General features: G+C 38.5%; 1 protein-coding gene across 2 annotated transcripts; it reads right to left on the reverse strand.

Annotated features, from left to right (window-relative positions):
- Window positions 1-2,603: 2,603 nt before the first annotated feature.
- On the reverse strand, window positions 2,604-27,891 carry aplf (aprataxin and PNKP like factor). 2 transcript variants are annotated; one of them, XM_042397520.1, is made up of 11 exons: window positions 27,722-27,891; window positions 27,400-27,546; window positions 24,295-24,366; window positions 20,265-20,407; window positions 19,528-19,705; window positions 17,244-17,364; window positions 14,147-14,337; window positions 13,150-13,427; window positions 11,857-11,988; window positions 11,092-11,138; window positions 2,604-4,030 (listed from the first exon to the last, which is right to left on the reverse strand). In XM_042397520.1, the coding sequence occupies exons 2-11, from the start codon at window positions 27,490-27,492 to the stop codon at window positions 3,831-3,833; spliced, it is 1,455 nt and encodes a 484-aa protein (XP_042253454.1). In that variant the 5' UTR covers window positions 27,493-27,546; window positions 27,722-27,891; the 3' UTR covers window positions 2,604-3,830. The 2 variants fall into 2 exon arrangements, with proteins under 2 accessions (XP_042253454.1, XP_042253444.1); XM_042397510.1 differs by having other exon boundaries at window positions 13,150-13,442.
- Between the last annotated feature and the right edge of the window lie 63 nt (window positions 27,892-27,954).

The following is a 27,954-nucleotide window of genomic DNA, read 5'->3' on the forward strand; positions in this document are numbered from 1 at the left end:
TACCAGGCTGTAAACATGTTTATTTCTGCTGTAAAGTTGGACATTTTAACATGGGGGTCTATGGGGATTGACTCGCTTTTGGAGCCTCAAGTGGTCGTTCAAGGAACTGCAGTTTTTGGCTTCATGTTTCAGCCCTGGAGGTTGCTGCTTGAGTGAAACCTGTGTTTCTTGCTGTAATCATTCCTCCTGTTCATACTGACCATTAGAAGATCCCTTCATAATGACCTTACAATGGAAGTGATGGGGGACAAACTCCACAGTCCTCCTTCTGTGTAAAAATGTATTTAAAAGTTTATCTGAAGCTAATATGAAGCTTCAGCGTCCAAATGAGTCAAATCAAGTAGATATCTTTCAACGTTACAGTCTTTTTAATGCCAAAGTCCCTCTTTTTGTTACTATACTTCCACCTGCAGCTCAACAGGAAACACTGTCCGAGGAAACACAAAGAGGGAATTTGATGCTAAAAAGACTGTAAATGTGTCAGATATCCACTTGATATGACTAGCTCAGACTGCTGAAGCTGAATATAAGCTTCTTAACCTTGAAAAATAACTTTCTACAGCAGAGTTGATGGATTCATGAATAAAACATCGAATGGAGCATGTTGTTGTGTTGTTGTGTCCAGCTCCTGGTCAGACTGCTGATCTGGAGTCGTGAGCAGAGACGCTTGCAGCTGTTTCCTGTTGAAATTCATGAGGCCGCCTGCCTGTTTATGATCATCAATGAATGCATAACATGGAGGTTGTGTCAGCTGCCAGACAGACTGGCAGTTAGACTTCAGATCTGCTCTCTGTGAGCCTGTTGTCACTGTTTAAACTCCTTCGTCTGTGCTGAATATACTGTCGAACGAAATGTTTATTAAACATTTGCAAACAGGTGGACAGTTGTTACAGCAGTAGATACTGCAGCTCTGACAACAGAAGGTACAATTTACATTGTGGATTTTTTTAAAAAATGTAAGAAAACACGAGAGGAAGAATATAAAAATGATCATATTCATACTTGTTTTGTTCTGCTCTGGATGTAAAATTTTAAAGATGTTATTAAGATGCCAAAGTGTTTGTTGAAGACATGGTATTAATATTTATCATTATAATATTCAGTCAGCAGCTGCACTGTTTGTTTAGTGTTGTCAAAGAGGACGTGAGTGGAAGGAGATGGAAAAAATTAAACACATAAAAGAAGAAGAAATCAGTTGCCTTGAAGCTAAATGTACAATCTGCTCTCAACAATCAGCTTTTTAATAAAACAACAGTCTGAAAGGTGAAGAATCAAACTGTGTTCATCGACAAACCAACAGAAATTATGTTCAAACGTTTCCAAGATGAGAAATCTCACTGACTTCAGTGATCCGCTAACAGGAAACAGTCAAATATACAGAAGATTACAATAAAAAACACAACTTCATGAGTCTTTATTTTCTGTATTTGAAAGAAAAAAGCTCAGAGAATAAAATATACTTACAAAATAATTACAAAAGGAAGAATCAACTTTGACTTACTAGTAATATATTTTGTAAAATCAACTTATTGTTGCTTTGTATTTTGGCATGAAAACCATCATTTTGGATCAAAAAAGTATTCTGTATTATTTACACGTAAATGTTTGGTATTTTATATGTTTTGTATTATATTATCAGCTGTAGAAATGATTAACTTATGAAAGCTGATATCATGACCACAGACTGTTAGTTTAGACTAATTTAACTAAAAGGTTTTAAGCAAAAAATTTAAAAAAATATATTAATAATTCTCCATTAAATTCACAACATGCAAGCTGCAACTTGTAACATCAGATAATTTCCTCTCATATTAATTAATTCTGACAGATTTACAGTAACTAATCAACAGAAACAAACACACGTGACAGTTATTGGTAAACAAGTCTCTGAAAACATCTGAATAAATAAATATTAATAAAAATATTTTGGAATGACGAGCAAACCTTTCTATACAGGAAAACGGGTCAAATGTTGACGCTTTATGGCAGTAATAAGTTAAATCAACGGGCAACAATCAGCTTTAGCTTTTTAAAATTAAACTAACTAAACTTAATTAAACTAGTTATTTTTGGCAAATTCAACATACTTAAATTGACTGTTTCTAAATGACATTGAGCTCTATTATAACTCTCTAGTTAAGCTGTGTAATAAAAAAACAATTTTTAATACCTATAAAATTATTGACTGATATTACTTGTTGTTCCTCCTCATATGTATTATTTTATTTTTATTGAAAGTGAAAAGCTTCTTGCACAATCCTTTAACCAAATGTTTTTTATTATTATTATGTCATAATTAAATTCCCGACACTTTGTTTCCTCTTTTTACTCTCCATACTTGTTTATATGTTACTGGTTTTTTTAAATTTGGCTGTTTTCAGTAAAGTTTTTAGTAAAGGATTAGATATTTGGCACCGAATGTAGAGATTGTAGAGATTAAATATATAGAAACTATAACAGCAGTTGATCAATAAATGAATAAATACTGTGTGAAATTTGGTATTTTTCTTGTAAAATACTTGTTTGTGGTGATGTGTTTCAGCCCTTTGACCTTTTAAAGTCCGCAGTTTTTGTCGCCACCATTAAATCAAGACAGGAAACAATTCATTTTGAACAAATGTATTTGAACAAAGTAAAAAACAGTCCAACAAATAAAGTAAAAAATATAAAGATCTATACTTTAAACTACAACATTATACATATTTACAAGGCAAGAATGAATCCCAACAACAACAACAATAACAGGTGGAGCTTCAACCGAAATAAAAAGATGTTATAAAAAGACTAATCCTTCTCCAGACTGCTGTTGGGAGTATTTCCAGTGATTCCCAGTTTAGAAAGCACTCTAAATGATGCGTCCCAGTCCCCCAAAACACGAACCCATCAAAGCCTGTAAACAGTCTGGACTCGCAGCACGCAGGGAACATTTTTACTTCATTTAGATCACACGGAAAAAAAAAAAACACACGTTTATTTAAAGTCAGTTGTTGTGTTTTTGCGGTTGCCATGACGACCCCTGCGAAGGGTTGACAGATATGAATTTAAGAAATGTTTTCAGGGGGATGTGAGTAAACAGCGGAGGGTCCACAGAGCTCGAACTGCTGCTTTTATGTGTCACGTCTGTCACTTCCTGTGTGGAGGAACAAGGTATCTGTGTTTGTGTATCATTGTGTTATATCGGCCGTTATGTGTATTTCCTGCAATGTGCCCTGTATGTATAAGCATGTATGTATATGATATGTACATATACTTGCTTTTTTTCTTTCCTGTGCTGTTTTTTTTTGGAAGGTTAAAAATGACAAAAAGAAGAAGAAGAAGAAGAAAATCGAGTGTTTTATCCTTGAACACAAACAAGAACTTTGCTGAAATAAAAAATGCATAAAAATGGTAAAAAATTCATGAGATTTTCAACTTTAACTACTTGACACACGCTGACAGGCACCAGGGCTGGGTATCATTAGATGTTTTTTAAATATATATATATATCTTACTTTTGATGTTATGGAACAAAAGAAGCCAAAGTTCTAACATGTAAAAAGTGTGAACACAGACAGCTGTACAAAACTCTGGTGTCAAATTGGTCAATTTTGATTTAAATCAGGATCTGATCAAAGAATAAGTCAGTAAGATTACAAATCGTAGGTCAGACGTTACTGTTTGGACTCATTCTCAGCTCAGCTGGTGAGATTTTTTGTGTTTCTCTGCTGCAGCTCCTCCAGGTGATTTAGTCTCATTAAACTGGTGCACATAAAAAGCCGCCCGGTGCAGCTTCAAAACAAACAAACAAACAAACAAATAAAACAAGAGAGGAGGGGGGGGGGGGGCTGAGTCTACTTTTTCCTCTTCAGAAAGGTCTTTGCTTCTCTCTGCAGTCTTTTGATGTCCTCCTTACCGCTGTCGTCTGAGTCAGGAGGGGCGTAGTCTGAGTCATCTCCCGCGTCCTCGCTGTCGTTAATGAAGCCGTCGTCGTCGTCCTCGAAGTCGTCGTCATCGGCGGGGGACGACTTGGGAACGGTACGTGTGGTTCGAGCTGCAGAGACATCAGAGGATTTATTAACATACTGAGTCACAGAAGGAAACGATAAAAACAGGCTTTCACTTCCTGCGTCGGCACCGCGGAAGGTTTGTTTCACCTAAAAAATACAGAACTGTTTGTACTTCAAAAGATCTGTGATGAAATGTTTTACTCATTTACTTTGAGTGGGGAGGAAAAGAGACAAAGAGACGACAGAAGATGTAGAAACTGCTGTCACAAAGCAGCTTTGGTCATGTATGTTTTTTACCTGTCAACAGATGTCAATGAAACTTGGTGGAAAGTTTTTTAACAAGTGATAATCTGTTGTGGATTTACGGCTGGCCAGAGCTGGACTGAAATATCTCAACAACTATTGGATGAATTTGTTGCTGCTCCCTCATAGCTACTCAAGTCCAGTTTCTGACCTCTACTAGCGCTATGGAGTGATAAAGGATTTAACGTTCCTGCCAACAGTTTCACATTATTCCACTGAACTACAAGCGACTGTAACTCAGCAAGAAACACATCGATGTGCCAACAAAGGCAGAGAAGGAAAAACAACGCAGGATTTAAAATACTTTACTATTATAATATGTCAAATGTTTTTATGAGGAAGGAAATGCATTCATCACTACACAGAACTACTCTCCAGAGACTGAAAACCTGATCGCTGTTATTAGTCTTTGGATCCGTTTCTAAATAAACTAACATGACCAAACTCTTCATGATGAAGGAACAAGTCACCCAGTTCATTGTTGGTTTGGATCCAAACACAAGATTTGTTGATGATATGAAAAATATAGAAAATCACCAGACTTATGCGTTAACATCTGGTCGGGACAGCTGTTGATTAATGATATAGTTGTATAACTATACTATTAGAATAGTTATACAATTATAGTTATCTGTGATATAACATTTATTTATTAAGTACAGGTTGTTAAAAGAATTTCTTCTCAATGAATTTTAAATAATGGAGACTGGATCCGAAGTATCAAAGTTAAAGTTGAATTGATTTTCTTGTACAAGAAGGAGCGTTTCACCGTGCAACACACAAACAGGCTCCTCAGTTGGTTTATACACCTTACAAATTGGCTCCCAATGTGGGGCCCCAATAGCTGTTCTCCTCCAGAAGCAACGGGACTGAAAAAGACCCTGCAGGAACACAACCAAAGACCTTCACCACGGAGTTCTTAAAACCCCGTTTTGGCAAAGAAGGCCAGGACCAGCTGAGAGAGGAGACAGTGACGGGGGCGTCAACCAAAGGAGGAGACGGACCCAGCAAAAAAAAGAGGGTAAATTCTTTTAACACAGGTGTAATGAGGGAACCGCACAAAATTTCAATTACTGGTTTAGTAAATGTCAAAAATGGTGAAATAAATCCTCCTCATCACAACATCTCTGAGCCTGATGTGACGCCTTCAAATGTCTTGTTTTGACACAAAACTGTCCCAAACTCAGAAATATTTAATTTACATTGATATTAAACTATTCATCTATTAAAAAGATGAATATTTGTACACTGGAGAAGCTGGAAGCAGAGACTGTTTTGGCATTTTGGCTTGAAAAAATGGTTTAATGATGAGAAACTTAAACGCAGAGTTCATATCTTAAACAAAGCTGTTCAGTCACTGAAATGTTATTTTACTGTAATAATAAGTTCACAGACTTCAGATATGAACTTGATGTGATTACTGATAGAAATGATGGATGAAATTACAATCAAGTTGTAATAAAACACAGCAGGATTTGCATTTTTAAACATTTTCATCATCCTGTGATGATTCTCTGATTACACTTGATGTATATAACGTCTGTTATTACCAGATCAAACATTGTCACACATTATTTTGGAAATCGACACAGATATTAAACAGCCTTCTAACTCTGACATGGTTTCATTAAAAATCTGTTTTAAAATGAAAAAATACTGATTATTAATTTAATTTAAGTAATAACTGAAATACAGCTTGGAACCGTCAGTGTTTCTACTTTTCATCCGTGAATGAATGTACAAGCGGTGTTTTCAGGAGCAACAGTGTGACGCCTCATCGTGTTTGTATTTTATTTCCTGTCAGTATAATTGCAGGTTGAAGTGAATCACCGTGTCTTTAAATCAACCGACAAACTGCCGAGAGAGCGTCGAGCCGCCGGGCGTAAATTAAATATCAACTAAATGTCAACTGAGACATCAAAATGCAAATGTTGCAACACATAAGCAAAGAGGAGGATCTCATAACCAGGTCACAAGGTCATTTCCACTACAGCAGCGGGGGTTTGATGCCCTGAAGGCTCTGAAATGACATTAAACAACCCAATAACAAAAAGATCAATACGTCCCCTCGATGGGTTTATAGATCCTGATCAGCCTGGTGACAGGTGGAGTGTGTGTGTGTGTGTGTGAGAGATGCTTCTTCTTCTGGGGTCAAGGCAGATCTGTTGCTAAATGGTTTCAGATGGAAATTCATCTTGTAAATGTGTTTGTTGGCTTTAACCATCTCACTCGGCTTCAGACGCCAGATGTGTATAAACGATTTGTACACATAAAAAAACACACATACGCCATTTCCTCACGCACACAAACTGGTATTTATAAAACCAGAATGACCACATGAACACCTCACGCAGACTTCAGACCAGTATACAGATGTTCTTCTGGAGCCAGCTAGTGATTTAAGATGGAGACTGAAAAATAAGGTGATAAAACATCGTCTGTTTATCGTGGCCGGTATTCAATTAAAAGCTGGGTCTCCAATAATGGCCGGGGGTGTGGTCGACACGAATAAATAAAGGCCCCAAATAAAGGCCAGGGAGGGAAAAAACAAGGATGGATTGAGGCCGTATTCAGACCAAATCAGGTGTTGCTGCACACCTCTGCAGGGTTGTGCAGCGGTGTGCGGGGGTGTGTGGGTGTGTTTATTTGTGCTCTAGAAAGCAACCACTGTGAAACAATTAGATATTGTTTTTATTGATCTGATTCACTGCTTTCTTACCGGCCCCAGCTCTTCATTCACTCTCTAGCTCCCTCTCTCTCTTTTTCTCTCATCTTTTATTAAAATGAGTTGGGAAACCGACAGCAAAGCCTAACTTTACTTTTAATGTTATCAAATGAAAAGAAATGTCCGCCCCCCTCCTCTTAGTGCCTGTTACAATGTGACTGTGGTTTGTAGTAATGTACAAGTGCCACAAGATGACGGTAGCTATAGTTGAAGTAGCATATAGGACCTGTGAAAGTGTCAGTGACTAAATTCTCCATAACACCAATGACACAACACTGTAGAGAGCGAACATGGCACCCACCAGACGGAAGTTTGACATCAAATTCAAAGAGAGTTTTGCAATTTGCGGAGGAAAATTAAGGAGCGAAAGCTGCAAGACATTTTGACACTGACTCGAAAAGGATCAGATACTGGAAAACACAGAAGCGTGAGCTGCTGTTAGCTGACAAGAGGAGAGCACGGCTAGCCGGAGGTGGGAGGAAGAAAGTTAGCTTGGAGCTAAAGAGACGGCTGGTTGATATTAGATATTTGACTGTGCTGTTAACTGGTTATTAATGTTTATATCCAGCATAACGTTACCTCAGATTTGTCTACTGACACTGGCCATATTTCCCCTCCCGTACTTGACCGGTCATACTTCACACAAGTTATATTGAAATGTTTGTGTAATGTTTCACAATAAAAGTCAGGAAATGAAGGCTTTTAATCTTATTAATAGCATGAACGGAAGCAGATAAGAAAACAGGGAGGCTTCGCACTAAAATATGAGCAAATATACTTATCAAACAGGGAATTAGGAATAAAGGCCTCTCTCTAATATAAGCCTGCTTCCAATAAAGGCCTAGTACCCTCTGCAGTTGAGGTAAATAAAGGCCCCGGCCACTATTAGAGAAAATACGGTAGTTTGTTAAGCAGCTGCAGTGGTTGTGTGATTTTCATGCAGTCTACACATCGATCTATTAACTTAATATTGATTAATTACTTTTGTGTGATCTATTTCAGTATTCTTTATCTAATGTTCATAAGAGGTTTCATTTTATTTAGCTGTTAATAATCTTTTTTTATCCTTAATTATGAAACATCCTGTCAAGTCGATTTCAATATGAGATACAAACTAATCATTGATCACATTTCTGTTGTTTAAAATGATGACATTTCACTGCTGATCTGGTCAATGTGATGAATTATTGATATGGACGGTATAAATAGCTGCACAGCTGAGCGTAGTGGTCGCACATAACGACAGCTGTTGGCACTGTTAGAAAACCTCACTGAAAATTAATGTCATGAAAAATGGAACCATAATGTGACAAATAAGTAAATAAATGGATAATTGAGCTTATTGTTGTTTTAATCTTAATCCTACTGAGTGGGGTCCCCAGAGGTTTGTCAGGTGTTTTATTCTATCATTCTTATTTTTAATGACTTCATATCATTGTTTTCTGTTTTAATTAGAGCTTTTTAAAAATACGTATACATGTATTGTTGTCCTGGGAGACTCCAGTTCCACCTCTGCAGTTTGAATAGATGGAAATATTTACTGGGTTGATGTTTGCTGTTGGTCCTGAGGAGGAAGACCTCTGTCAGTCATGTCGAAGGATAAAAGCTGCAATTTGTATTAAAGAAAAGTTTATATTATTGTTTTACACAATGTGCAAATTAACTTTAGTAACTTTCTTAAAATAATAATAATAATAATAATAATAATAAATAATAATAATAATCTGTTCTTTTCAGATGACATTAATTACATAAGTAATAATGTTTAGAGAAGAAATAAGTGAACATTTTGCTATGATGGTTGTTTCTTACAGTAATGTTTGTGTGTTAAATGTGTTGGAAGGATGAAGATTACTGCAGAGTGATTCAATGACCTGCAATCTGTGTATCTGCTGATTGGAAAGATATCGAGCTGCAACTACCAATTATTTCATTCATTGATTAATGTGCTGATTATTTTCCTGATTCATTGTTTTGTCTATAAAAAAAAAAATAATGAAAAATGCTCATCATGTAATGTCTCAAGAGCCCAACGTGATATCTAAATATATTCAGTTATTATCATGTTTGACACATAAAAGCTTCATATCCTCACAGATCAGAGAACCTCGCTGCTGCAACACCGTCAATGAAACTGCATTTCTTCCTTCCTGTGTGTTTCATTGACAGGTGGAGCAGCCAGCAGCTGCTTCAGGGCGTCTTCATCCATTTATGGCTGATTGTAGGGGTGAAAAGAGGCTCGTGCACGTGCGCCTGCCTCCACAACGACTGACATTTATAAAACAAAACCATGTGTACGAGGATGCGTCTGCATACTTCTATCCTCATGCGTACACACAGTTTTAGTCTGAATGAATCTACAGAGTTTCATGCATCTGGACTCTGGTGTTTAAATGTGGAAATATACAGTAATATTCAAACATTCTGGCCTGCATTTGGATTTTGTGTGGATTTTTATATAAATATTGTAAAAATTGGAACATATTCCCGTTAAATCAAATGGATTTATCCTTCATCTGCTGAAATCTGGACTACGTTCCCTTCGTCCTGAGCTTTGAACTTTTCCATTCTGACTCCTCCACCCTCGCATTCGTCAAAGAGTAAACACACCGGTTAACTTTAGGAAGCCTTCATCGGAACCAAAATACAACCTAACCTCTAATTCTGCAACATCTGCACGACAATATCAAATATGTGTCTGAGTTAGGGTGACTTATCACTCATCCCTATGAAATAACCACACAGAACTCACATTTATAGATATGTGTTTACGCCAGTTGGTTTGGAATAACATGTGAACGTCCAAACGGAGTCAGAGCGGGAGGGGAGGGTCATGTGACCTGGACGGAGACATTTCTGTGGATAGTAACGTCTCAGGCTGAATTTCTCCCAGATTTTTGACGATTTTTGCAGTTTGAGGTCACGATGTTTGATTAATTGCCTGAACGATCAACCGTCTGCCTGTCAGACGATCGGTTGGATTTGTGTTGAGGAATTTTGGTCGACGCGCCGTCAGCGTCGACAGGTTTTAACAAACTGGCCGCCAGTCCATTTTAGAATTTATTTTAAAATTTTACTAAATCACTTTTAAAGCTGTTTGTGGGCTGATGTTACAGCCTGTCAGAACGTCAGTAAACACTTTTAAATCTCTTAAAAATGTATTTTTATAGATGAGCTTTTATATGATGTTGTCTTTTATCTGTTAGTTATGGTTTAAACCTTCCTGTTGTGAGCATCACTGTATATTGTTTTTAACACTGTAATTTAAAAGTCTATTGATTATTCATATGTGCTTTTGTTTCTAAATGTGCAGATAATATAAAGAACGTTGCAGTTTCAGCAGCTTCACGCTCTGATGTCCCAACATGGCTGCTGCTGTCAAAAGATCCGTTATGACTGTGATGAGCTTCTTTTATCATTACTGGAGTAGATTTGACATGTTTTGACTGAAACTGTTTTGATTTAAAACTGATCAAACTGTCTGTTTCAGTTTTCTTCTTACTTTCTGTTCATAGCAGTAACGTTTCCTTTCTCTCTTCGTTGAGGATGTTCTTGTCTTGTTTGAATAAGTTTAATTCGACCAGGACTGAATTCTTTCTGAGTGAAAACACAGAAAGAATTCAACTTTTTCTTTCTGAACACAAGCAGTTTGAGAAAAAGACGACAGGAAATTAAAGATTTGGTGACATGAAGTAAAATAAAAACCTTCATCACAGATGTGAGGCAGTTTCCTAATTTCATCTTCTTTCATTATAATAACAGAATGTGAATAAAAAAAAGAGAATGAGCCTGTTGTTAAATCATGAGAAAATGATATGTTCAATAACTGATTCATTCTGAGACTTAATTAAATCTGGATGAAAGACCCTCGTTAATTACTTTCTCCTGATTTTCTATTAAAAATGTGTTTCTGTTCGTCAAATTCAGACTCATTTCTTTGAATAAATTCTCAACACGGTTTAAGGAACCAACCCTGAATGCTGATTATGTTTACTGTGATGCACTGATTGTTAATTAATTAGCACGAAAATATCATCAAGAGGGAAGGAGGAGTAAACAAAGGAAAAGCAGCGTTACCTGGTCTCTTTGTGTGTTTGTATTCTTTCCTGTGAAGAGGATTCTTCCTGCCGGAGACACAAAGTCAAAGTCAAGATTTAGTTTGTGAGATGAAACCGGAAAAAACCGGAGCTTCCTGGTTCTGATCCAGGAGGAAGAAACTACGCTAATAACTAAAGATACAGAACAGAACCTTGTTGTGTTGTTTACTCTGTATGTTTGCTGTATGTTTTCTTTCCTAACGACACCATTTCTCATTAACCTCACACTGTTTCTACACAGGCGACGTAGCGGGAGCAGCAACAGAGGCTTCAGTCGTCCATCGGTGTCACACAGGATGCGTTCAGGTACTGTATTAAGTGTAGGATATCAGTGTTGTGCATGGGCATTCAGAACCCAACACACAACCAGTGTAGTTATGCAGAATCCACACGATATTTCATTTTAGAGCTTTTATCGGCCGATACCGATGACGTGCCGATAATATCGCGCATCCCTAATTGATTAATAAATCAATTTGTGTATAAAATGTCAGGAAATAGTGAAGAAATTTCCTGTCATGTTTGACACATAAAAGCTTCACATCATCACATTTGAGAAGCTGAAACCGGCACATATTTAACATTTTTCCTTTAAAAATGATTTTTTTTCTTAATTGATCAATCGACCAATCGTTGCAGCTCTAGTTTAACGTATCAACCAATGAACATCTCTGCCGTTACTGTGACTCTTTTCAATCTCTTCCTTTCATCCGGCAGCGATAACGACCGTGCTGTGATGTCTGACCTGTAGCAGTCGGTGCCGTAGGGGCACTCGGGTCGGTCTGCCTCCTCCTCCTCCTCTTCCTCCTTCTCTTCCTCCTCCTCGTAATCAGTGTCACCGGGGTGACTGCACTCTTGAAAATGGACCGGGTTCTTCCTGGAAAAACAAACAGTGGAGGAGATGAGACGTCTTCAATCTGCTGAAGGAGGAACATGTCAGACACTCTACACACTTCCCTGCTCCCTCGTTATGTTCAGCATCTCAGAAAGGACCTTTATTCTTCCACTCCGCTACATTTCAGAGGGAAATATTGTACTTTCTACTCCACTTCATTTATTTGACAGCTTTAGTTACATTTCAGATGAAGATTTGACACAATGGATAATATAACTAGCTTTTAAAATACAACACATTGTTAAAGATGAAACCAGTGGTTTCCAACCTTTTTGGCTTTTGACATCTTACAAAAAGCAGTGTGTAGTCGGGGTCACATTTCACATGTCTATGAGTTGTTAACAGCTCCACCAAATAGTGATTTTTCCCTCTAAACTTCTCACATGCTTTCATTTCAATAAATGTTCAAATGATCCAATATTTCAGCAAAAATCAAAGATTAGAGAAAAAGTCCAAAAACTGAAAACAGGTTTGTGTATCAGAACTTTGTTTTTTCTTCTTTCCTCTCCCATTAATCATCTCACCACCCCTCAGATTTATCTGCTGACCCTTTGGAGGGGCCCGACCCCTAGGTTGGGAACCACTGGACTAAACCAGTGAATCATGCTGTGTGCATCACCGAGGCTAAAACCTTCTAAACTGTCTCCTGCTTGCCAAACCTCAAACGTCTCGTTTTATATTTCTACATGTGTTTAATACTAAAGAGAGTGTGTGAGTTATTGTGTGTGTGTGTGTCAGAGTTGACAGCTCAGTAATCAAAGTAAAGTAACGTGTAACTTTTGCTGCTGAGTGATGTAATAACTTTTACAACCAGTAACATGTGATCAGTAACTGCGACGCTCCTTCAGAACTGATCAGTTTACTGCAGGAGGATTAAAATGTGCTGAAATGGTTTCAGCACATTTTAAATGACATTCTACAGTTTTCTGATCGTTTCTCATCAGTGACGATATTAACAGCAGAATTAGAGGTTCATCAGTGAGGATGTGATGTGCAGTTGATGACACCGGGCAGCTGTTGGACCTGGTTCAGTGTTCTTGTTCAGAGATCAAGGTAAAAGCTCTCTGGCAGGAGCTGAAATGAATTCCCTTCATCCTTTAACTCTCTCTCTTTCTAACCTCATCTGTCCAGAGGTGAGCGTACCTGTAGCAGTCCTTTCCGTACGGACACGCCGTTCTGAGTCCGGGTTTGGACGCAGAGCCGCCATTTTTTGCTTTTTTGCTCGTCGTTTGTCCGTTTTTTGTTGTTTTGTTGTTCTTCGATCCGCTGGCGTCAGACGTCCGTGTCGTGGAGCTTCTGTCGGCCGCCGACGTCTCGCCTCCCCGTCCTTCCTCTTCCACCTCCATGGCGAAGTTATCGGACTCGTTGTCGCTCTCCTCCTGCGTTTTGTCGGGTTCACTCTGCAGCCCGACTGCGGGCTCCTGCGAAGGAAAGTCCTGAAAGTCAACAGAAACAGACTCAAAATGATGATGATGATGATGATTTAAGGAGGTTTCAGACTCTCCACTCTTACATTTGAAGGAGAAACGCACAGACAAAAAAAAAAACACAGAATCATCCGGTATAAAAGTTGAACCAAGCACAACTTTCTGGATTATTATAAACTTCTGTGCAGTGTTTTGGCGTTTGATCAGCCTTCATATTAACGGCTCTGCTGCTCAAACTGGACTCATCAGCACCTGAAGCAACATGCTCCCAACGCAGACTATTACTGCCTCGTTCTAATCTTGTCCCTAATCATCTACAGGTTCCACTGACAGGACGCTGAACCAGAAGACCTTATTTGGGCAAAAATTTAGAGAGATTAATTCTTAAAGGAAACATATCCTGCACATTTCCAGCTCTATATTTATATTCTGGGGCTCTACTGGAAGATCTTTGCTTGATTTACAGTTAAAAACTCCTTATTTATCTTCTACATATCTATCATAACATTCTGACAATTCTTAGTTCATCATCTTATGTAAATAGAGGGTAGTATCTGACTATAATAATAATAATAAGAAGAAGAAGAAGAAGAAGAAGAAGAAGAAGAAGAAGAAGAAGAAGAAGAAGAAGAAGAAGAATCTTTTTGTACAAAATGTGCTCTATAAATAAATATCTTTTTTGATTATTATTAGTTTTATAAATTGTACTCAACTGTTTTGGACTTAGCTTCTTCTTCATCGCTCATCTTCCTCCTCCTCCTCTTCTTCTTCGGCATCTCCTCCTCCTCCTCCTCGCTGAGCTCCGCCCCCTCAGGTGAGGAGGTCGTGGTGGGCGTGGCCTGTTTGGCTGCTGCTCGCTTCGTGCTGGTTGACGCCGCTGCAGGTTCTTTTCTTCTCTTTACAGCTGGGAGAAGAATCATCATCATCATCATCATCATCATCATCATCATCATCGTCATCATTTTACACAGTATTACACAGAAACTAATTATTCTTTTACAGAAATCCAGAAACATTAATATTCTGAGTGCAGTTTTATAGCTACAAAAATATTATTTTACATTTTTATTTTAAAGAAGCAACTGTAAACCCTACATACTGTTTATGACCATAAAAATACTAGTTTATACCAAAATATCTCTTTAATATCTATATTTTTATGATTTTTCCATCGATGTGTTAAAGTATCTTCATTTCTTTCAGATATTTAATTTGCTGCATTCATAATATCGTGTATTTGTCTGATAAATGTTTATTATGACGGTGAAACTCTAAAATAACAAAACGTCATCAGACTGTGATCATGAAGCTTTCTGTGCTTTGCATTAATCTTTTACATGTTTCAACATTTACATCCAGTAAAAAACATGTGAAGGAGACGCTGGATTAGAAGGAAAAACAAAATAAATAAAACGTTATCAGAGACAGAACTGATAATAAAACATCTGGATGATGTTAATGACTGTAGACGGACGGAGAAAGGTCGTGATTAACAGTATTTAAATATGTTTAAGACATTATTGTAAGACAGTGGCTGGAATGTGTATTAATGTCACATGATTTCAATTCTAAATGCCAAAAATTCTTCATTTTTCAACATTTTTCTTTTTCATTTTATCATGAAAAAGCCTCTAATAATCAACAACAGCATGCATGTAATTATAATATTTAATGCTTGGTGAAGCTTCTCAGATGTGAGGATTTCATGCTTTTCTGTGTCACAGCTGCCAGTAAACTGAATATCTTTGTATTTTGAACTCTTGATCAGACAAAACGAGACATTAGAAGACGTCACCGTGAGCTCTGAGACATTTTAACGAGCATTTTTTCAATGTTTTCTGCCATTTTAAAGACAAAACGATTAATCTGTAATGACAATAATGGTGAGTTTCTGTGTGACTCAGTCTAACTCTGAACTGAAGAGCACAACATCACAAGTTTGTCTTTAGGAAACTGGAACGTTTCCATCCGTTCACTCAGCGCCCAGTTAAGCTCTTAAGTGCAGCAGACGGAGCGTGATGGAGGCAGTAATAATAAGTCACTCAGGCTCCATCCAGCAGAGCAGAGCTGCTTTTATCCAGAGTAAATATTAGAGCAGCACACAATCAAACAGCAGCACTCAGGGAGACAGTAGCTGTTCAACACACACACACACACACTATTTACTGTACATATCAAAGAACATCCACAAGGAAAGGCAAACCAGGATGTTACAGTAACGTCAATCCATCAAATATCACTCCAGTTGACCGACAATGTGCCGCTTTACTATTAATAAAAGCGACACGTTCAGGCTGTCTGGCGGTCACGCTCAGCTGTCAGCGGACGGTTTCAGGCAGCTCTCTGGATAACATCACCTGCTCACTAGAGGAAAACACACTCTGCCTCTTGACTTTCATTCCTTCTCCCCCCCAAACACTGACTGACTGTACTCTGGCTCTGTTATCAAGGTCGGGACGATGAGCAGACCGTTTAGTATTTTTCCTTCCTGACCTTCTGTTTTCTCTTTTATCAACACGCCATCTTTTACACCTCAGACAAGCAGAAGAAGTTGTTTTTTTTTTGCAATATTTCTTCAAATCTTCTGCGTTTCTTTATGTGCAAATTGAAAATGATGAATTGCGAATAAAAACATGTGGCTGGAAAGACAACTAGTGTCCAACTTGTATAGGATGGAGTTTCAAACATCGACCACCATCTGAATGATTTTTTTTAATATAATTATTCTTTATTTTAGACAGTCACGAGGACACGCAGCTGTCGTTTTTGGCACCTGAGCGGCTTTGATCACTTTCTTTCTCGCAGCAGATCTAAAGCTGCAGTTGTTCTTTAATCTGAACGAGTGTCAGGTCTTAAGACTTTATAAAAGCACACATTTCTGTCACTGTATGGGTAACTTTTTGGTTCATTAAAGGACTACTGGAATATCTTTGGATGATTTCCAGTTAAAAACTCCTTATTTATCTTCTACTGGTCCTTTATGCAGCCCCTCAGTTCAGCCTCTGTCTGAAACAGGCCGTTTTAACTCCTGTCTCTTTAAGGCCCCGCCTCCTGATAAGCCCACTCTGTTCTGATTGGTCAGCTTTCAGGAAGCTTCCTGCGGCTCCGGAGGCTACGTAAACAAACTATAGTAGCAGGATTTCACTTCTTTTTCTCCTTCTTTACTCCAAATGTCAACTTCTCAAATCCATCCGTACATGTTGGACAACGTGAACGACACATGGAAACACCTTAGCAACCACCTTAGCAACCGAAGCTACTGAACGGACGGCTGTTTATCTGTTAACGAGCTGACGTTAGCTCGTCAACAAGGTAGAAAAAAACACCCAGGTTGAAGCTCTGGGTGTTTAACATCTGACATTAAAACAGCATATAAATAACAGAAAACCACAAAAAGCATCATATGTCCCTTTAAACCAACCACAGGAAGACTCACCTGTGACTGAAAAACACTGAAATACCAACTCATGGACTAAAAAGCCTCTCTGGCTGTCTGGCCAATGGAAACAATGACTTTCACAATCAGCAAAACACAGAATTTACTGGAAATCTGAGGCCAGTTTATTTAATACCTAAACAGTCAGTTAGCATTAAAATCCCTCCTTTCTGATGCAGGTTTAGTTCTTTCTCCATCTTTTACATCTTTGTTGTATTTCATATTTTCTGCTACTGGAAGCAGTCAGGATAGTTCAAAAGTCAACTTCAGGAGTCCAAGAAACAAAACAATCAGCTCTTGCAGTTTGGCATTAATATCAGTTAATGCCGACCAGTTCTCTCAGTTAACAGAAACAGGAAGTGCGGATGTGGTACCTTTCGGGGAGGAGGAGGAGGAAGACGTGTGTGGCGCCGCAACAGCCGCCATCATCCACGCGGGTAAAACTCTCCTCTTCGGTGCAGGTGGAGCGACGTCACGCTGGTCATTCTCCACTTCCTGTGTAAAACAACATGTGTGAAGTTCCACTCTGTGATTGGTTGTCCAAACATTCCTGCTCCCCCAATGTGAGGATTTACATATTTTTTTGCTGTTTCATATCATTCAGAATTTAATATTTGTGAGTTTTGAACTGCTGATCTGACAAAAATAGAAATTTTATAGATGTCACCTTGGAGTCTGGGAACGTTTGATGGATGTTTTTCACACACACAAAAAAAACAACCTTTCCAAACACAACTCAGTTAACATGAACATGATGACAGTTTGATTATCAGGTCATTTTGTTCCATTTAATTATGTGAAGCTACAGTGTTTAAATAACTATCCTGTAGTGATGTGCTGTTATCACATGTTCACGCTATGATTATCATGTATATCAATATCAACGGTATTATCACGATAATCATCAACATTTCCCGAAATCCTGCTATTAAACTATAATTAAATTACTTCTGCATTTTATTGACTGAGCAGCGTCTGTATGTTGCAGCTTTGTTGGACTTCAGAGTTTAAGACGGTTGACTAGAAATGACATTAAACGCAGCTCAGTGTCTCTTAGATTACACATTCATAGTTTTAAAATTACTTAATTTTTCCTGATGACACTAATTAATTGATTTCTGGACTGATTACTGTTGTTGATATTGTTACCTGCTGGGTGTTGACAGCTAAATTCATGTTTAAAATGCAGAGAAACGCAGGAGAACGAGAGGTGTGTGAGTTTGTCGGTCAGGTAGACGTTTGTCGCACCTCAGTGGGTTGACAGCTGGTGGTAAAATATAGAAATTCATATCCAGCTGGAGCCTGGTTCTCTCTGCTCTGGTTATTCTGTCTGTGTGACCAGTGGAAAGTTTCATCCTTGTTGCTGAACAAAATCAAACTGTGGCCAAAACACTTCAAAGAGGATAATAGTAATGACTCCTTGTTGAGGGTTTAGAATCAGTAAAGATGTTCATCAGGGGATCGTTGACGCAGACTTTTACGCCTTTTCTATAAATGTAGAATATTATTCATGTATATGGTTACATAATTTAAGTAACATGCAGTCTTAATGTTGCTTTGGTCATTTATTTCTCATTTTAGTGCAGGATATTTCTTGAGTACTTGAAGAGGCGTGCAAGCAGCAACCTCCGGGGCTGTAAAATGAAGCCAAAAACTGCAGTTCCTTGAACGACCACTTGAGGCTTCAAAAGCGAGTCAATCCCCATAGACCCCCATGTTAAAATGTCCAACTTTACAGCAGAAATAAACATGTTTACAGCCTGGTACAAACAACAGTTTTGGTCTCTGTAGCTAATTTCCTCTTTCATGACAACTGTACGGGGGGTGAATTTTTTTATAACTCACCCGTTTAAATTTTATTAAGCCGTAAAGTTCTGCATAATGAAGGACATGGCTGCTTTGAGTGACAGGTCCGCCAGCCGCTAGGTGGCTTGTTTCAGCCATTCTACCCGCCTCTTTGCCCATTTTCGATTGGCTGGGAGTTAAGCAGCATCACGCACTGCCAAGATGGCGACGGCCGGAGCGGCTCGCTTTGAGCTTCAAAACCGCTCTTCAGAAACCAACAAGTGACGTCACGGTAACTACGTCCATATTTTTATACAGTCTATGGAGGCGTGCCATTTTAAACATGGCTTCTCATTGTGATCCATTTGCTGTCAAACACCTGCGTTCATTCACTAATCAGGTTGTTTGTTCACCTCTGTACCCTGATGAAGACCTTTATGGTCAAAACCAGTCGGTTTTTTTAGTAGCCGTGTTGAATAAAGGCTTTTTAACTTAATCCCAGAGTTTTTCCACTCCTGCTCCATGCATGAGTGCCTGAAGTTTGTTTTTTTCCTTCTATGCGATGACCATTATCTTCAAGAGTTCTATATGATCAAGACAGTCCTCCAGCACACCACTACATCTTTTTCACAAATTTTGAAAATCAAACTGTCCTATGAAAACTTCTTATAACGTCACTGTGTTATACAGTTAAAACTGTTTACTGGGACATCTCTTCTGTTCAGTAGTTATTACGTTTTCAAACCAGAATCTATTAAATCCATCAACGCTTTTAAAATGTCTAAATGATGGAACTTTTTTAGCGTGTTTGGTCTTTTCCTTTACAGACATCGACATCTTTTAGTTTCCTGCTCAGTGCACCGCTCAACAAACCTTTAACTTCCTGTTGGGACTGTCGGCTTCTTCTTCTTCTTCTTCTTCATTGGACAGAGCCGCTAGCGTAGCTTCCTCACAGGGTGGAGTCTGTTCTCGGTTTTGTCTAATAGCTGGAGTTGGCTTGACATCTGGCTCGGGTGACACGGGAAGATCTTCCTCTTCTTCAAACGATTGACTGTTTCAACAAAAAGTAAATAAATGACATTCAGACTCAACAATTCAAAGGTTGAAATCCAACTTTTAGAATTTCTTGGGAGACGACTTTACATGAAATGCTGCAGAAACTAAAAACTTGTGAGACCTTAACGCTGCGTCTGCATGCATTTTACATGAGCCTCTGCTGGTTTGAACAGTGGTAACATTTGCTCAAGTGTCCTTTCAGTCCGTTTGATCTAAACTTCAAACACAGACGTGGCATCAGGACAAAGGAGGAGACGATAACTCATAGATAAAACATTATCACAGACCACATTAATCAATATTCTCCCTAATGTTGTCTTTTAATTGAGTCGATGGATAACACTTATAGAACGTTGCATTCAATCCCACGCAGACTGGTCTGCTGAGATAAAAGATAAAGACTTTAATTAAACAGTGGAGAGCAGCCTCCTCCATGTTGATTTAATTATTCACGGAGACGTCTGGGGAAACTGCAGCGAATGAGATTCATCTCTTGATCTTCACAGTATTAATATGGAAAGGAGCATTTTTTTCCCCCCCTGATGTGTAAGTACCTGGGAGCCACCACCTTGTAGACAAACTGGCCCGGCAGCAGAGAGAAGAGGTCTCCGTGATGAAGAGGGTGCCAGGTATCTTTCTGCAGAGGTCGAGGGTCGTCGGTGAGGGACGACCGGACGAAGCACGGGTTCAGGTGGGTCTGGAGGTCAAAACCACAAAAAGATATAAAAAAGACAACCTCCAAACTATGTTCAAATGTGACAAAATTAAATCTGTAAAAAAAATCCCCTTGTTTCCCATCATCTCTCAACTTTCTTTGTATAATAAAAGGCATAAAATGCCCCCAAAAATATATACAGTGGAGTCCAAAAATTAGATAAGTTTATTCCAGCAGGCGGCGTTTTTAAAACACATCTCATTGCAGTTTGATAGTAAACTCAGCCAAATGAAAACTTACATGTTTTACATACTTAACTGCCTTAAAGCAGCTGTAATCTATATTTTATGACACCACTATATGATCTCTCAGTGTGTAATGTGTTGGCTTGTAGTGATGAACCTACAGAGGATTATCAGAGACTCTGCAGCTCAGAGTTTCCCTTTTAGGACCCAAACGTTCCCAGAAGCCATTGATAACACAGGACTAAGGTGCACATATCGGCTTCCCCGCTAGGTAGCTACAGCTTGGTGAAACCAACAAAGGGGTTGAAAGGAAGAAGAATCTCTACAGGAAATGTTTCCAGGAATGAGAGAAGCGCTGCGACAAGTGTATTGCATCTCAAGGAAAGAGAACTACTGAAAGATTTATAATGACAGTCTTTTTCAACAGTTCTGAGAATTTTTGGTGCCATCTTGTATATTTCAGCTGACAAGTAACAAGCGACTGCAGAAAAGAAAGAAAAGATAAGTGTAATAAAACACTGATCAATCATAGAATGTGAAACTCAGTAAGTATTTGATAAGTTTCCTCCACTCAGAGATGTTCTTCTTCTTGATCCTTCAACTGGATGTTGTTCTTCTTCTCTGTGCAGAATGATGTATGTTCAGAGTTTGTACGTGAACCTATGAGCAGGATTTGTGACCAATCGTGGTCCAGTTTTTGGTGCTTTTTTTGATTTTCTGTTATTTTTATACTTTTATGACGTTGGATGTTAAAGTCAAAGTTCAAGAACTTGAGGTGAACATATGTAAGTCAGGACTTTAACCTGCTCTGAACACAAAGGTTACGTCTACTTCCTCCTCGTGATGACATCAGATTGTTCGGCTTCGAACAGGCTCCAACATGTACGGATGGATTTGAGAAGTTGACATTTGGAGTAAAGAAGGAGAAAAAGAAGTGAAATCCTGCTACTATAGTTTGTTTACGTAGCCTCCGGAGCCGGACGAAGCTTCCTGAAGCTGACCAATCAGAACAGAGTGGGCTCATCAGGAGGCGGGGCTTAAAGAGACAGGAGCTAAAACGGCCTGTTTCAGACAGAGGCTGAACTGAGGGGCTGCATAAAGGACCAGTAGAAGATAAATAAGGAGTTTTTAACTGGAAATCATGCAAAGATATTCCAGTAGAGCCCCAGAATATAAATATAGAGCTGGAAATGTGCAGGATACGTCCTCTTTAAGGATTTTAATGAAGTAATTGTACCTTTTCTGCAGGAAAAAAACATATTAGACACAAATGATTATTCAAAGCAGAGTCCTTTTCATATATCTTACAGGTCTGGAGGGGACCTTTAAGACACAGTTGCATTTCCTATGCAAGGCATGTCCATCTGGCTCAATTAAAACACCTTGCAATTGGCTTAATTTATGTACAAAGTTTTTCCATCTAAAGAAATGTTCACACAGTAAAACACTGACAGCTGATTTAAAGCGTTACCTTGAACCTTTACGTTTCTATTTCCATCGTACAGTATCTCTGTAACTCACCACGCGGTCTGACAAGACTAAAAATTGATATCGTAAAGACCGACACAAAACGAGACCAAGATTTTATCAGACGCTTCTCTCACAGTGTGATAAACAACGAACCTGGAAGACCGCTGTTATCACCGTGTGTGTGTGTGTGTGTGTGTGTGTGTGTGTAGAGGCCTCAGTGTTTATCTGCAGCAGCTCCGAACCATCTCTGTTAAATGGGTCACAGTGACTGACCTGGTTTTTTTTCCCTCCTCAAACTCAATCTTCTATTTCCTTTACACTTGACCGGCCCTGCAGCCAAACACTGCCAGCAATCTGGCCTGTTGACAGAAAAATTCTCTCGTTTTATGACGCAGGTATGAAGATTAACGGCTGGTGACGCATCAGAGCCTCAGGCTGAAGGATATCTGTGGTTGTGGACTTTTTTCCTGTGTATGATCAAGAGGCACGATTAAAACGGACTGACTGTGGTGGTAATTACTTCACTAAAACGGTGATTTGAGGCTTGCTGATGCATTAACAGCCCTTCAAGCCAATTAAACAGAAAGGATAATTAGCTGAGGTCAGTGTGATTTATGTCCATCTCATCTTATCCTTCGTATTCCTAAACTTACTAAAAGAGCTCCATCTGACATCTGCTGCTGGAATGAATCAATTCCCCCTAAAGGTTAATTAAGATCTATGTATTTTTATGTATCAGTTGGAAAAAGTCATTGATTCATATGTGGTTACAGAAATCCACTCAAGACCCTTCAGGAATTAAAGAAACACATCAATCATGTTTAGAAGTTAAGTTCAAATTGTGCATTTAAAGTAATAAAGCAGAATTATTTCCACATCCAGCAGTTACGGAGCAACATTATCATTCATGTGGAGTCATATTTCAGTCCACCTGGTGAATGTAAGTCCAATATTCACTCTCTTTTAGCTCTGTTTTTACTCTCTACCAACTCCTGAGGGAAATATCTGGCTCTTTAGCTGCTAAATGCTCCACTATGTTCACCAGCTAGTCTACAGCTAACTGTGTCTGTTTGGTGCTGAGCAGGTAGTGTACAGTGGCTTTTTATGGCTTTTTCTCTGAAAACGATGCTATGAGAACACTGAGAGTGAACCAGAACAGTAAAGTTGCAGCCCGACAGATAAACAATGAGCTGAAACTCACTATAAAGCTCCGTAAAGCCGAGAGGAGCTGCAGAGTCACTGATAATTCTCTGTAGGTTCATCACTACGAGCCCAACACATTACACACTGACACATCAGACATAATTATGAAAATATAAACTAAAGCTGCTTTAAAGTAGGGCTATAGTCAACCAAAGAAAATCTTGGGGGGGGGGGGGGGGGTTTGTGTCTTCAGGTTATGCTAACCCATTGTTGCTAACCCATTGTTGCTAACTTTGGAGCTAACCTCCTTTACTGTTCCAGCATTTGGGGAAACAACAGACGTGACTTTTTAGCATTTATTAACTGACACACTGTAGTCTGTACTGTTCATTTACTGCCAGACTGACAACTTATTACTAACCTTTTCCTCTGCCCACCGTCACTTCTCTGCTCCTCGCTCTTTCCCGCTCGCTACGCAAACATACTCCTTAACGGAGCCGCGCGACCAGTGGTTTCCCAGGCAACGACACAGAGGTTGACTCACGTACCGGAGCAGCGCTGTTCAGAGACTCCCAAACGCTGTCGATTTCAAATATTATTTCGGATAATATTATATAATATTATTTCAGATTTCGGATATCAAATATTAAAAAACATTTTTTGTCCTGGCGGGAGTTCTTGTTGTGTTAAGATGGAGAAACACAGATTCAGTAAACGTTCAGTAACCGTTGAGTACAGTTAGACCCAGCAGTCTCCGTTAGGTTGGGCGAGTTCAAAGTTGTGAAAACAACGGGGGTGTTTTGAATACACCCCCGTTGTTTTCACAGGTAATTTGTTAGTCTGTCCCTCCCGCCGCAGGAAATATTGGATTAATCCTGGAAAGCTGTTGATGTAGCACTTTTCTCCTTATGAAAATAACACTGACATTATTTGACCAATGAGAATTTAGTCGGACGAGAGCATATCGACCAACTAATCGACCAGTCGACCAGCAGACTACAGACCTAGTTTAAAGTATATGTGGATTATATCTAAGGGTCTAAAACCTAAAGAGCAGGAGGACAAACGTACTGGTTTGAGACGCAGCCGTCCGTCCAGGTTCTCCAGCAGCCCGTGATGTCTGGAGACTCTCTTATCATTGACCTGAGACAACATGAACACAGACCAACCAGGAGAAGAACGTCAGTACAGAATAAAGCAGATTTATGAGAATATTCATGGTCCTCCAGAGGATGAATCCTAATGATTTTGGGGATCCGAAAACATTTTGTCACCATGACGACAAAAGTTCAACTTGAAAGCAACAATTTTTGTCCATCACTAAATATTTTCAATAGAGAGAGAGAGAACTTTAACATAAATCACAATACAAAAACAATGATGTAGATAAAATAAATAAATACAATGAAGGTACAAATTATATACAATAACTAAACAAACTCAAATATAAAAATAAATAGAATAGATAAATATACAAAGACTAGACTTATATGACTATATTATAGTGTTTGCTGAGTATACGCTGTTCATTGTTATTAATGTGCAATAATACACTGTACATTATATCAATATATTGCAGCCTTATGTAATTATTATGCAAAGTGGTCAAACTACAGTGTTTTCATGCTGTAAATTATATATTTATAATCTGATTTTTATCTGGCTTCTTGTATTATTTATCAAATCAAAGTTTCACCTGGTTTTAAATATTATATTCACCATTTTTTTAACAGAACATTATGAACCTTATACATATTCTTCTTGCATGTGGTACCAAAACGAGTAAAATCTCTTTTTTCTGGAAGCAAAGATGCTTCACAAACTCAGATATGAAGAGAAAAATAAAGCTGCAACGTTTAGTCGATTAATCCATCAGTTGTCAACTATCAAATTAACTATTTTGATAAACAATTCATCGTTTTGAGTCATTTTTTAAGGAAAAAATGTCCAAATTCTCTGATTCCAGCTTCTTAAATGTGAGTATTTTCTGGTTTCTTTAGTCTCTATGACAGTAAACTGAATATCTTCTTGAGAAATACTGAACGACAGTTTTCACCATTTTATAAACCAAACAGTTAATCAATTAATCAAGAAAATAATCAAGAGATTAAATCAATAATGAGAACAATCATTAGTTGCAGCTGTAGAGAAAAGTAACAATAAACTACAGAACATTTGTAATTTTGGGGATTATTATAATAATTCAAGAACCACAAAGATAAACAGTGCAGCTGATCAGAGATTTGCCTCCATGTTGTCAGAGCGACGGCGCCCTCCAGTGGTTCATAAAGACACCTGCAGCTCAGAGGTGACACTCTATTCTTCAGGAAGTCTGTCTTATATTGATCAGCTTCTCTCTACTGAACAAAAACTGTTTAAAAGTACAAGTACGGGAACAATTAGTTGATTAATCAATCGACAGAAAATTAATCGTCAGCTATTTTGATAATCTAATAATTTTTTTTTTAATAAAAAAGCCAAACATCTGCTGGTTCCAACTTCTCAAATGTGATTATTTAAAGCTTTTCTTTGTCATATGTGACAGTAAACTGAATATCTTTGAGTTTTCGACTGCTGGTCGGATAAAACAAGAACATGTGAAGACATCCTGTTTGACTCTGGGACATGATAACGGGCACTTTTCAATATTTTCTGACATTTTATTGACAAAACCAATCCAGAAAATAGACAGATTAATCAATAATGAAAATGATCGTTAATAGGAACCGATATTAAAGTTCCACCTCATATATACTGCTGGAATATACTGAGCACATCACTGATAATCTAGTTTGTTAAAATGTGACACGTTTTATTCCATTCGAGGCCTTTTTTTGCTGCTGTGAAAGAAACATTTTTATTCTTTAAGATATTTGATTCATACCTTGATGTCAGGACTGAAACATCACAACATTACAGCCTGATTCTCTCTGTGTATTTCTGCTTTCAGATGAACTTATTTGTTGCCTGATGTAGTCATCAGTCTCACTAACTCTTTTATGTTATCTTTAATTTATCACTTTAAATGCATCATCATCAGTGTTACTGTCTATTCTTGTATGACGTGTTGCTTTAACACAATACTGGACAACTGAACTGATAAACATCTTATTCTCTGTGTCACTTTGGTTATGAGTTTGCTGTAATTCCCTTTTTTTTTTTTTTATAAACACGACATGGCCAGAAATATGTGGACACTGGACAACCAAACATAAGAGCTCTCTGTGATTCCTGAACATCTTCCTGATACTGGAGGATCTTTATCATTGTAAGAGTAGCAGCACTTCATATATAATTTATACTTCATCAATATGTCTTATTTGCTGCATGATATATATTTAAAACATCTCAATACAGCAGCGTAACTTAGGAAACAGACCAGCATTCAGCTTAACAATAAGCAAGCTAGTCTGGTGTAAAATAGCAGCATCAGTGAAAACAGGTAAACTCAAGTAGGTGAGTTAGTTCCTTTGTCAGGCAACTGAAACAAATAAATATGCATTATGTGGTTAATAGTCTATGTAATCATATTTGGATATCTGTCCTCTCCTTCTGTTAGCAGCAGTATTCAGGCTCTAATGCTAAATCTTCATGCTCTGCACTTAAATCACACTTTGCCAGCCATCTTTCAGGTGGTACGACTCCCTCTTCCTCCTCTTTCTTTCTATCTGTCTCCGTCTACAGTTTCCTCTCTGGTCCAGCTGAAGCAGGACGAGACTGATGGTTTTATTCTGAAGTGTTTCCACTCTGAGGAAGAGTCTGAATTTACTGAACAACAGCACTCAAAAGGTCATCTTGATAAACTTTTAGTTCCTGAGTGTAAAAGAGTAGATTTAGATCTAGTCCAGGTTGATTTCATTCTTAAAAAAACTGCAGGATTTGTTCTGATGAGACGCAGTTTGACTCGTTTGATTGACTCCCCGTTGATCATAAAGTGTGTGTGTGTGTGTGTTCATACTGCAGCAGCTGATCTGGTAATCAACAAGTAACAAGGTCAACAAGGTTCACTCGGGTAAAGTACCTCAAAATTGTACTTAAAGTACAGTGCTTGAGTAAATGTACTTAGTTACTTTCCACCACTGCCCTTATTAATAATCACTGTTAAATAAACCAGTGAGTAAATAAGAGTAATGCCAGTATGAATATAAACTAACTTAAAGCCACAGGAGGACTCACTCTCAGTAGGGGACCCCTGCCCAGCACCGTCTCCCCGGGCGGCAGCGGGATCGGATCCCCGCCGTCCACCGGCAGGAGGCTGAAACCGGACATCTGCTCTGCGGGCGGCGGGAGGCTTCACCCCGGTTCAACAACCTGCTGGAGGCTCTGAGGAAAACACATGGATATATAAGCTTTCAATGTTCAATCTTATAAGCAAGAAAATGGTAAATGAGGAAGTAATTAAGTGGAATTAAGCTTCTGTAACTTAAGTTTAAATGAGTTTCTCTGTTGGTCGCTTTATCTCAGAGAAACAGGAACTAAAGCTCGCAGCTCTTCCTACCTGCTGGCTGGAAACTAGATAATTATTGTGATTCTCAGCAGGACTCAAGAGTCCAGACGACTGAACCTCAGGTCAGTAAATAAGCCCCAGTCCTCTAAAAACATGAGTGGAGTATCTGATCTGACCCCGCGATGTTTGACTGGCAGACAGAAGTGACGTCAGCTTCCTAGAGGAGGGACTTCCGCCTGACGTAACGTTCTCACGTCACTCTACTGCTTTGTTTGTTTGTTTTT

The sequence above is a fragment of the Thunnus maccoyii genome, chromosome 2, assembly GCF_910596095.1.
Source record: "Thunnus maccoyii chromosome 2, fThuMac1.1, whole genome shotgun sequence".
NCBI lineage: Eukaryota > Metazoa > Chordata > Actinopteri > Scombriformes > Scombridae > Thunnus > Thunnus maccoyii.